This window comes from Gigantopelta aegis, chromosome 9 (assembly GCF_016097555.1).
Source record: "Gigantopelta aegis isolate Gae_Host chromosome 9, Gae_host_genome, whole genome shotgun sequence".
NCBI classification, from domain to species: Eukaryota; Metazoa; Mollusca; class Gastropoda; order Neomphalida; family Peltospiridae; genus Gigantopelta; species Gigantopelta aegis.
The window spans coordinates 2,575,562-2,588,002 of record NC_054707.1 but is presented as its reverse complement, the minus strand read 5'-3'; the positions used below and the strand labels follow the sequence as shown (position 1 = coordinate 2,588,002).

The window sequence follows — 12,441 nt, the reverse complement described above, 5'->3', positions numbered from 1 at the left end:
CAAAATTAGGGGTGTTGTAAAAACATCCTTTTGTATCGAAAATGAGACATGAAAGGTTGCATTTTCTTTAGTTAATACTTTAGAGGAGTTGTATAATTCATATGCATATGTCAATTTTTATTGTCAGATGACGTACAAGTCAACAATGTATATTACATAAACTATTTGGTACAGCCCAACCTATAGAAACAGTAATATTAAAGTATAAAAATGCATAAAACTGCAACTTCCTTGTTTAAGAATTAACATTTTATAGTTTAGACTAACTCATGCTTCTAAAATAGCAAAGTCAATCTAAAAGAAACAACATCATTATTTGTTTGAAATAAAAGTGCTGATGCCATTAACAACAGAGAGCATTGCATCATTTAATCCGAATGTAAATGTATAGGGTAAGATTTAAAAGAAAAAGATAAACAAAACATGCAATGGCTGACTAATCCAAAACAAGGCACAGAGACAAACTAGGTGACCAACCATCAACCATGAAGTCCAAACTCCGAACCCAGTCTTCATGTCCCAATAGCACCATCTTCTTTACAAACTGCAAAACAGAAAATCTGCCATCAAAAATCTCTAACAATCCACACAACTCTGTATGTTTGAATGTTAATGGTCTATTACATTGTATATTAGTCTGGCATTATCATTATGCAATGTTTCAAAGGTTAACGTACACCCAAAATTACCACTGATATTAAATGGATTGATAACTGATTATTCTTAATAATATCAGGTCTCAATTACAAGCCTAGTCAAGAATAAATTTGACAAAAAGAAAGAAAGAAAGAAAAAAAATGATTAGACTGTTGTGTATATGAACACTTTTTGTCCAAATGATCTATCATGGGTGGACCAGTTTCGGTGAGCATAAGCATTTGATTCTAAATCATATCAATATTTATAAACAGACAGTTGTTATTCAAATAGCTACCTTTTTATTAGTATTTCTACACTTCAAATGAGCACTAAACTGGCCTCTATGTAGCAAAGATCACCGCGCGTGTGTCATAAACTGTAGCATGCATCAGCAGTAAATATTGTTAACTACGTAACCTGTTTCGGTGAGTGATACGTTTAGTGACATAGCTTACAGCAAAAACTTTCCAACACAAAACTTTTCAGTGTTTTATCAAAACATGACTGTATGTTATTCAACAAAACATGTACTTATAATAATTTATAAAAAATATTTTAAAATATTTTAAGACAAATTACAAAATGGAGTCCTTGAGAACCAATGTTAACAGACAACATTTTAGAAAAACAAATATAACAATTCTGATGTCTTGCAATTGTGTTAAAAGTTGAAGAAATGAATAGTTATAATGGTAAAATTGTTTGGTTAAAAAATATAAGCTGCATTCTGAGTTTTAATAAATATATCAACAGATATCCAGAAATATATTTATATTAAAACATATAAGGACAATATATTTTTGGCAAGTATCTTTAAAGAGAGTTTTGCCAGCAGACGCCGTGACAATCATGTGACTTCATTAACAAAATAGCAGTACAGCTGAGAACAGATAAAAATAGTTTTTAAAAATAAGTTTTCTTTCAAATAACAGTCTTCGAAAATCATAGAAAAAATGTATTTAAAAATGTGCCGTGTTTATGAGTGGGTTAAGTTCGATCTTGCTTTCTTTGCTCGTTTTAACTTTATTTTTGCGAACATTGTATGTGAAAGACATTTGTTTACTTTCCCCATGCAAAAGTCAACGACGTCAGAAATCTTCAAATGTACATATTGTTGAGCACAATGAACGAAACCACCGAAACAAGGCCACGGAAGATACTTTTGTATCATAAAGAAATGAAGTGATATGCATTGTATGAAAATGTTCTATCAAATAAAAAGTTTGTTTGTTTTGTTTAACGACACCACTAGAGCACATTGATTTATTAATCATGGGCTATTGGATGTCAAACATTTGGTAATTCTCACTTAGAGAGAGAAAACCTGCCTCATTTTTCCATTAGTAGAGCAAGGGATCTTTTATATGCACCATCCTACAGACAGGATTGCACATACCACAGCCTTTGGTATACCAGTCATGGTGCACTGGCTGGAATGAGAAATATCCCAATGGTCCCACTGACAGAGATTGATTCTATTAAATAATGGCACTTAATAAACTAAATAGCCAAAAAACAAACATAATAATAATAAAATAAAAAGCACCTGATTGTTTTCCATCACAAAGATGTGCACCTTATGATCATCTGCTCCACATGCCAGCAGTACAACTAAATAGAATGTAAAACATATAACTAAATACATGTAGAATGTAAAACATATAACTAAATACATGTAGAATGTAAAACATACAACTAAATACATGCAGAATGTTAAACATATAACTAAATACATGTAGAATGTTAAAACATATAACTAAATACATGTAGAATGTAAAACATATAACTAAATACATGTAGAATGTTAAAACATAACTAAATACATGTAGAATATTAAAACATATAACTAAATACATGTAGAATGTTAAAACATATAACTAAATACATGTAGAATGTAAAACATATAACTAAATACATGTAGAATGTAAAACATATAACTAAATACATGTAGAATGTTAAAACATATAACTAAATACATGTAGAATGTTAAATACATGTAGAATGTTAAAACATATAACTAAATGCACGTAGAATGTTAAAACATATAACTAAATACATGTAGAATGTTAAAACATATAACTAAATACATGTAGAATGTAAAACATATAACTAAATACATGTAGAATGTAAAACATACAACTAAATACACGTAGAATGTTAAAACATAACTAAATACATGTAGAATGTTAAAACATACAACTAAATACATGTAGAATGTTAAAATATAACTAAATACATGTAGAATGTAAAACATACAACTAAATACATGTAGAATGTAAAACATACAACTAAATACATGTAGAATGTTAAACACCAGTAAACCACTGAGGAAAAAGTAATTAAAAGTATTAAGTACCTGTATGACAGTATGTGTCACCTAAACATTTTAAAAACTCACTGAATTCATAAGTGGGTTATATATTCACTTTCTGTCATTTTAACTTCCCTCCATATTTATAGGCGTTTAAGGTTCAAACATGTGGTCCAGGTAACACATCTCAGCTACCTGAGCTGGACAGATTACTGTTGTTAGCAGTTAGTAGCTTTGTACAGTGATAATCACAGTTTTGTTTATTCTTGAAAAAAGGAGTGCAACCGTACTAAAAATATATAGAATGCTATTGATTCTTGGATTTAAAGCAAAATTAGGACTATGTGTGAGTCAAATAATGATAATAACAATAAAGTAACACCATATTTTAGAATTTTTACCATTTGTTCCGGGAATGATGATCAATGCGATGTCCAGTACAAAACCTGTTCCAAACTTGATGGTCTGAATTTCTTCACAATCTGTAACAAAGTAAAACATATCATATATGATTAATCTTCAATGTGGCACCACAAAATATGTTTATTAGCTAAATATATACTCAACTTAACATATTCATTATGCTATGAATGCATTGTTGCAACTCACTCAGATGCTTTCAAAGTTACAAATATTACTATAAAACGAAAATGTCTAAATTAACTAGTGGGTATTATTATAAAATCCTACACATGTATATGACTTTTGTTTCAATATGCATACCTACACCTCTTGAATTTAGAGGAAAAATGGCAATGAAATGTTTCGCTGAACTCCGGTTTGACGATACAAATCAGGGAACATTGTGTTCAGTATCGCGTCATGATTTGCTATACAAGTTTCAGAGATAGCTACACATATTTTAAAAATTAAACAGTAGTCGCTAATCAATTTTAAATTGACTACAAATATTGCTAATCAGGATTTTGAAAACAAAATGTTCCCTGCAATCTTAAGAGTGCCACTGAAGACAATTAATCAGTGTAAGACACGTGTGAGATTATTTCCTTACAACTGAACCAACACGCAAACAAGTTGTAATTAGGAGTTGACAACTTGGAAATATCCATTTGTGAGCACACCTGAACAGAGAATTACAACAAAAAATGGAATAAACAATTAACAATGCACAGGTATTATTAAACAGACTTTCCTCTCTGTTGAAAACTTTTGGAGTCGTGCCATCATTGCATTATGATCTACATATTTTATCATTCAGTTAATTCTGTTCCCATATAAAATTTCAGAAATAGGTATATAAACCTTTGTCCGAGCTTCTTTTCCATATTTTAATGCTGGAATCTGAGGATGCAGAAGCAATGAGGAGAGATGACTCCTGTGGTGATGGAGGGATGAAGATCCCCTCTACTGCAGTCACAGCAGCAGAATGTCCACTCAGACATGCTTCAAGAGTGTACTGAAAAAACAACCACCCTATATTGTAAGACTTAGTATGTCTTAACAAACCACATTCTGATATGACCAGAAAACATCTCTTACAGATCTACGAGAAATGAAAATCGGTGTAAACCTTTTATGGGTTAAGCAAAAACAAATTTAGGTAACCCATTTTGTTTCTGTGTAACCCGTCATGACCATGTCAGTAATGTTCTAAATTTAATGCGCAAACAAAATATGGGTTAAGCAAAACTATATTTGTGTGAGGGGACACCCGAACGAAACAATTGTGTTTTTTCAATTTTGAAATGCCTGTCATACATGTATGTACATGTAGATACAATCTATGTAAAAGAAGTTGACAGGATCTCAAATTTAATAAGGAAAATATTTTTCAGTTCCATGCCTTGTGATCATCGAAAACTATTGGAAACTGTTTTTCACTAATCATGATCATGGTAACAAAATATTTTTTCCATGATTTTGCCAACACAAAACTGGAAATGAAACGACATAGCATGAAAAATCTGAAAAACTTTGCAGGCTCACTGTGAGTTTTCACCAAAGAACAAGAAAACAAACCATTTTCAAGTATAATCTCACAATATGAAACTCAAAAAAAGAAAAGAAAAAATAAGAAGTTTCTTTGGTGACAGTATGACTACTTACACTGTCAGTATTATGAGGGTCTTGTTTCCAAACAACAACATTCTTATCCCTGGCGCCAGACAGTAGTGTGTTTTCTGGTGCTAAAATGAAACCAACTGAATCAGTTTTCTTAAGTATTTGACAGAAAAAAATCTTCTGTTTCAGAATTTAATAGCTGTTCTAGTAATGTCTTTGACAATTATTATGCTGTAGAGTTATGGAAGTTATTTCATACATTCTTAAAAAATGTAAATCTACATACATTGTTAATAATAGTGTACAAGTACATGTAGAGCTGTCAAAATAACTATCAGTAAAATTACATTGAAGAGATAGCATTTAATTTGTGAAACTATTCAAAAATCACTGTAGCTCTAGATAACAAGATATGGACTGGCTTAAACTACATGTAGTTAGTAACTAATAAAAAACATAAATAATAATAAAGCCCATGATATGACACTAGAAACTCACAGTAATGATCGATGGATGGAACCCATTTAACACAGTTCACACAGTCTTTGTGGCCAGTAAGGACTTGTAACACTTTAGCTGGTTTTACCTTTCCTGATGACACCTATTAAGAAAAGAATGACCTACAGATGAAACACGATTTCAAAAGTTAAATAGAGCAAACTGAATAATTAATCATCAGCTATTAAATACATGTCAAACATTTGGTAATTCTGACACATTTACACTGCCAAACAAATCTGACCCACTTGAACTGCGCCGGGCCTTGTCCGGGTGTAGCCCACCTGATGGGTATTGTTTAACACTATGTTGGTTGATCTGAGCTGACCCACTTGAACTGCGCCGGGCCTTGTCCGGGTGTAGCCCACCTGATTGGTATTGTTTAACACTATGTTGGTTGATCTGAGCTGAGCCACTTGAACTGCGCCGGGCCTTGTCCGGGTGTAGCCCACCTGATCGGTATTGTTTAACACTATGTTGGTTGATCTGAGCTGACCCACTTGAACTGCGCCGGGCCTTGTCCGGGTGTAGCCCACCTGATGGGTATTGTTTAACACTATGTTGGTTGATCTGAGCTGACCCACTTGAACTGCGCCGGGCCTTGTCCGGGTGTAGCCCACCTGATCGGTATTGTTTAACACTATGTTGGTTGATCTGAGCTGACCCACTTGAACTGCGCCGGGCCTTGTCCGGGTGTAGCCCACCTGATCGGTATTGTTTAACACTATGTTGGTTGATCTGAGCTGACCCACTTGAACTGCGCCGGGCCTTGTCCGGGTGTAGCCCACCTGATCGGTATTGTTTAACACTATGTTGGTTGATCTGAGCTGACCCACTTGAACTGCGCCGGGCGTTGTCCGGGTGTAGCCCACCTGATCGGTATTGTTTAACACTATGTTGGTTGATCTGAGCTGACCCACTTGAACTGCGCCGGGCCTTGTCCGGGTGTAGCCCACCTGATCGGTATTGTTTAACACTATGTTGGTTGATCTGAGCTGACCCACTTGAACTGCGCCGGGCCCTGTCCGGGTGTAGCCCACCTGCGCCGGGCCTTGTCCGGGTGTAGCCCACTGATTGGTATTGTTTAACACTATGTTGGTTGATCTGAGCTGACCCACTTGAACTGCGCCGGGCCTTGTCCGGGTGTAGCCCACCTGATTGGTATTGTTTAACACTATGTTGGTTGATCTGAGCTGACCCACTTGAACTGCGCCGGGCCTTGTCCGGGTGTAGCCCACCTGATTGGTATTGTTTAACACTATGTTGGTTGATCTGAGCTGACCCACTTGAACTGCGCCGGGCCTTGTCCGGGTGTAGCCCACCTGATTGGTATTGTTTAACACTATGTTGGTTGATCTGAGCTGACCCACTTGAACTGCGCCGGGCCTTGTCCGGGTGTAGCCCACCTGATTGGTATTGTTTAACACTATGTTGGTTGATCTGAGGTGAGCCCACTTGAACTGCGCCGGGCCTTGTCCGGGTGTAGCCCACCTGATTGGTATTGTTTAACACTATGTTGGTTGATCTGAGCTGACCCACTTGAACTGCGCCGGGCCTTGTCCGGGTGTAGCCCACCTGATTGGTATTGTTTAACACTATGTTGGTTGATCTGAGCTGACCCACTTGAACTGCGCCGGGCCTTGTCCGGGTGTAGCCCACCTGATCGGTATTGTTTAACACTATGTTGGTTGATCTGAGCTGACCCACTTGAACTGTGCCGGGCCTTGTCCGGGTGTAGCCCACCTGATTGGTATTGTTTAACACTATGTTGGTTGATCTGAGCTGACCCACTTGAACTGCGCCGGGCCTTGTCCGGGTGTAGCCCACCTGATCGGTATTGTTTAACACTATGTTGGTTGATCTGAGCTGACCCACTTGAACTGCGCCGGGCCTTGTCCGGGTGTAGCCCACCTGATCGGTATTGTTTAACACTATGTTGGTTGATCTGAGCTGACCCACTTGAACTGCGCCGGGCCTTGTCCGGGTGTAGCCCACCTGATCGGTATTGTTTAACATTATGTTGGTTGATCTGAGCTGAGCCCACTTGAACTGCGCCGGGCCTTGTCCGGGTGTAGCCCACCTGATTGGTATTGTTTAACACTATGTTGGTTGATCTGAGCTGACCCACTTGAACTGCACCGGGCCTTGTCCGGGTGTAGCCCACCTGATTGGTATTGTTTAACACTATGTTGGTTGATCTGAGCTGAGCCCACTTGAACTGTGCCGGGCCTTGTCCGGGTGTAGCCCACCTGATTGGTATTGTTTAACACTATGTTGGTTGATCTGAGCTGACCCACTTGAACTGCGCCGGGCCTTGTCCGGGTGTAGCCCACCTGATTGGTATTGTTTAACACTATGTTGGTTGATCTGAGCTGACCCACTTGAACTGCGCCGGGCCTTGTCCGGGTGTAGCCCACCTGATCGGTATTGTTTAACACTATGTTGGTTGATCTGAGCTGACCCACTTGAACTGCGCCGGACCTTGTCCGGGTGTAGCCCACCTGATCGGTATTGTTTAACACTATGTTGGTTGATCTGAGCTGACCCACTTGAACTGCGCCGGGCCTTGTCCGGGTGTAGCCCACCTGATCGGTATTGTTTAACACTATGTTGGTTGATCTGAGCTGACCCACTTGAACTGCGCCGGGCCCTGTCCGGGTGTAGCCCACCTGATTGGTATTGTTTAACACTATGTTGGTTGATCTGAGCTGACCCACTTGAACTGCGCCGGGCCTTGTCCGGGTGTAGCCCACCTGATTGGTATTGTTTAACACTATGTTGGTTGATCTGAGCTGACCCACTTGAACTGCGCCGGGCCTTGTCCAGGTGTAGCCCACCTGATTGGTATTGTTTAACACTATGTTGGTTGATCTGAGCTGAGCCCACTTGAACTGCGCCGGGCCTTGTCCGGGTGTAGCCCACCTGATTGGTATTGTTTAACACTATGTTGGTTGATCTGAGCTGACCCACTTGAACTGCGCCGGGCCTTGTCCGGGTGTAGACCACCTGATTGGTATTGTTTAACACTATGTTGGTTGATCTGAGCTGACCCACTTGAACTGCGCTGGGCCTTGTCCGGGTGTAGCCCACCTGATCGGTATTGTTTAACACTATGTTGGTTGATCTGAGCTGACCCACTTGAACTGCGCCGGGCCTTGTCCGGGTGTAGCCCACCTGATCGGTATTGTTTAACATTATGTTGGTTGATCTGAGCTGAGCCCACTTGAACTGCGCCGGGCCTTGTCCGGGTGTAGCCCACCTGATTGGTATTGTTTAACACTATGTTGGTTGATCTGAGCTGACCCACTTGAACTGCACCGGGCCTTGTCCGGGTGTAGCCCACCTGATTGGTATTGTTTAACACTATGTTGGTTGATCTGAGCTGAGCCCACTTGAACTGTGCCGGGCCTTGTCCGGGTGTAGCCCACCTGATTGGTATTGTTTAACACTATGTTGGTTGATCTGAGCTGACCCACTTGAACTGCGCTGGGCCTTGTCCGGGTGTAGCCCACCTGATCGGTATTGTTTAACACTATGTTGGTTGATCTGAGCTGACCCACTTGAACTGCGCCGGGCCTTGTCCGGGTGTAGCCCACCTGATTGGTATTGTTTAACATTATGTTGGTTGATCTGAGCTGAGCCCACTTGAACTGCGCCGGGCCTTGTCCGGGTGTAGCCCACCTGATTGGTATTGTTTAACACTATGTTGGTTGATCTGAGCTGAGCCCACTTGAACTGTGCCGGGCCTTGTCCGGGTGTAGCCCACCTGATTGGTATTGTTTAACACTATGTTGGTTGATCTGAGCTGACCCACTTGAACTGCGCCGGGCCTTGTCCGGGTGTAGCCCACCTGATTGGTATTGTTTAACACTATGTTGGTTGATCTGAGCTGACCCACTTGAACTGCGCCGGGCCTTGTCCGGGTGTAGCCCACCTGATTGGTATTGTTTAACACTATGTTGGTTGATCTGAGCTGACCCACTTGAACTGCACCGGGCCTTGTCCGGGTGTAGCCCACCTGATTGGTATTGTTTAACACTATGTTGGTTGATCTGAGCTGAGCCCACTTGTAAAGCACCCTTCTGTCCCTGGAGATGTAAAATTGATAAAAGTTTGAAGATTTCATGCACTTGAGAAGAAGTTATCATGTTTTGCTTGTTTGTGATGTGTATAAGTTCAATCCTGTAAAATATAGAATTGAAAATGGCTTAGACCTATACATTACAAATATTCCAAGAAAGTAGAATATTTTAACTTACAATGGTATTTCGGTGACATAATAATGTTTGCTTGTATACAATGCAATAGAGATTTTTTTCCTCAGCATGTTTTAGCCATTGTTTAATGCAGGTTCTGCAAACAATGGATTGGAACTGATTTGGGACAAAAGCATATAGGCTCCCATCATCAATATCATATACGCCAGTGGCAAATCCGGGGGTGGGTGGAGTTTAAACCCCTTGAATTGGCAAGTACTTTAATTTTTATTAGTTTTTTTCTGCTTTTCTATAAACACAAATGTGCGGTAACTGCATGCAATCACACATCCATGATGAAACCGCCCCTTCTAAAAATCCATACAAAACATGAACTTAAATTGATTTCTGGTGCACCACGAAAACACATTATAATGACACAAAAACAACGATATCAAACAAGATATACTATAACATGTTAAAATGAACACCTCTGGGTCACATATAAGGACTGCTCTACATGATGAGTAACTAATTAAGTTATTTCGTCCCCAATCCGCACTGTGAGCAGTGGCATTACAGCCTGCACTAAGGTCTCACTACACAGATCACTTCCGGGTGACAGTTCATTGATCACGGTCCACTATAGTTCCTAATTGTGACACATGTTATGGTTCACATATTCACTTCTAGGAAATGGTGAAGAATTAAAACAATTTGTATGTTTAATGGTAAGCCTTCTGGCTGTATTTTGCCCATGTTATTTTGTAATATTGTGCATCGACCTTTTTGGGACATGGGTATATAGCGCAAGTGACAGCCGGAGTGAATCGGTTAATGAACCACCTGTTCGGACCGGTACTACAGCCAGATGCGGTCATATAGCAAAAAACTGAGACAGAAATGTTCTCAATTTTGGAGTGAAAATAAATGCTTATATAATGTATGTTCGCAATGGTGTATGTTGTTAGTACCAACAAGAACCCGTTCTATGGGCAATCTTCGCTTGAAGTTGGGCAGTTTAACATGGGTTTCAATGGCAGATGACATCTGTGTAGTGAGACCATAATGTAAAACATGAAATTACTGTTTATCCCAAAATATATAAGTTTAGCAAGCTAAAATGAAAATGTACTAGTGTAGCATCCTTATAAAAGGTAATTACATCTATGTTGATTTCAGCCGTGTATGGGGGCCCTATTTGGGTAAATATTGCAAACATGTCAATTTTATTTATTTTTATTTATTTTTTTCTTTTCTTTTTCTTTTTTAGGAGTGTGTCAAAATGTATATTCTAGTGTTCTTACATGTAATAAATAAATTAATCTGAGTGTCTAACACTGAGTTTCTCATTGTAAAAGGTCAAAATTCAAGGTCACAAGGTCAATATCCAAATTCACCCTAATTTCTGTGATTTTGTGCATAATGATTTTTTTCGAATGTACAGTCATAATGACAAACAGTTTTGATGGTATTGTGAATATATAACATAGTATTCTACTATGAAAGTAGAATTTGTGTCTGCCATTAACAATATGTGGATCTTCATGCTGAAATATACAGAAAAACCCAGGATTTCAACACTTCATTATGAAACAATTGTTGCCCATAGCAACAATTGATGGAAACTAATATTTTTAATGAACTAACTAGATAATTATCTTCTTTGTATGTTCCCCATATCAGAACTACCAACAAGGTCATACATTACCATACAGTGGCTGCTTGTTTGATGGCCATCTATTGTGTGGATGACCAAGGAGTAACAATGTGATACGAAGTTTTATTGGATGGTATGGTACATCTATCTTTTGGTGTATTGGTTAGAGTTCATAAGTTACACGGCTCTAGTATAGCTTTTCATGGTGTAAATGACCCAAATTATCAAACTGACTTCAAACCAAGTTTGACAAAATCGGTCACTAGACTTTAAGGTCTCACTACACAGATCACTTCCGGGTGACAGTTCATTGATCACGGTCCACTATAGTTCCTAATTGTGACACATGTTATGGTTCACATATTTACTTCTAGGAAATGGTGAAGAATTAAAACAATATGTATGTTTAATGGTAAGCCTTCTGGCTGTATTTTGTCTATGCTATTTGTAATGTTGTCCATTGACCTTTTGGGACATGAGTGTATAGCACAAGAGACAGCCGGGGTGAATTGGTTAATGAACCACCTGTTGGGACCGGTACTACAGCCAGATGCGGTCATATAGCAAAACACTGAGACGGAAATGTTCTCAATTTTGGAGTGAAAATAAATGCTTATATAATGTATTTTCGCAATGGTGTATGTTGTTAGTGCCAACGAGAACCCGTTCTATGGGCAATCTTCCCTTGAAGTTGGGCAGTTTAACATGGGTTTCAATGGCAGATGAATCTGCTTTTCTATAAACACAAATGTGCGGTAACTGCATGCAATCACACATCCATGATGAAACCGCCCCTTCTAAAAATCCATACAAAACATGAACTTAAATTGATTTCTGGTGCACCACGAAAACACATTATAATGACACAAAAACAACGATATCAAACAAGATATACTATAACATGTTAAAATGAACACCTCTGGGTCACATATAAGGACTGCTCTACATGATGAGTAACTAATTAAGTTATTTCGTCCCCAATCCGCACTGTGAGCAGTGGCATTACAGCCTGCACTAACGTAACACGCTGAAACAGCATCCATACTGTTTCGTTTTTGTTGTATGTTCCTTGTGTCATGACATTTGGAGCACCACGTTAATGTCTTTCCGATTCT

At 38.8% G+C, this 12,441-nt stretch overlaps 1 protein-coding gene across 2 annotated transcripts in view; it reads right to left on the bottom strand.

Moving 5' to 3' along the window:
• LOC121380629 (elongator complex protein 2-like) overlaps positions 1 to 12,369 on the bottom strand; it is a 31,666-nt gene extending 19,297 nt beyond the window's left edge. The window contains exons 1-8 of one of the 2 annotated variants that reach the window (XM_041509535.1): positions 8,561 to 8,744; positions 5,719 to 6,426; positions 5,471 to 5,573; positions 5,018 to 5,097; positions 4,214 to 4,367; positions 3,352 to 3,432; positions 2,186 to 2,250; positions 478 to 544 (exon numbers count right to left, since the gene is read on the bottom strand). In XM_041509535.1, coding sequence (XP_041365469.1) covers positions 478 to 544; positions 2,186 to 2,250; positions 3,352 to 3,432; positions 4,214 to 4,367; positions 5,018 to 5,097; positions 5,471 to 5,573; positions 5,719 to 6,426; positions 8,561 to 8,665 — 1,363 coding nt within the window. In that variant the 5' untranslated portion in view covers positions 8,666 to 8,744. Of the gene's footprint in view, positions 1 to 477; positions 545 to 2,185; positions 2,251 to 3,351; positions 3,433 to 4,213; positions 4,368 to 5,017; positions 5,098 to 5,470; positions 5,574 to 5,718; positions 6,427 to 8,560; positions 8,745 to 12,243 lie in introns of those variants that run through there. The other variant, XM_041509536.1, reaches the window with a different exon arrangement.
• Between the last annotated feature and the right edge of the window lie 72 nt (positions 12,370 to 12,441).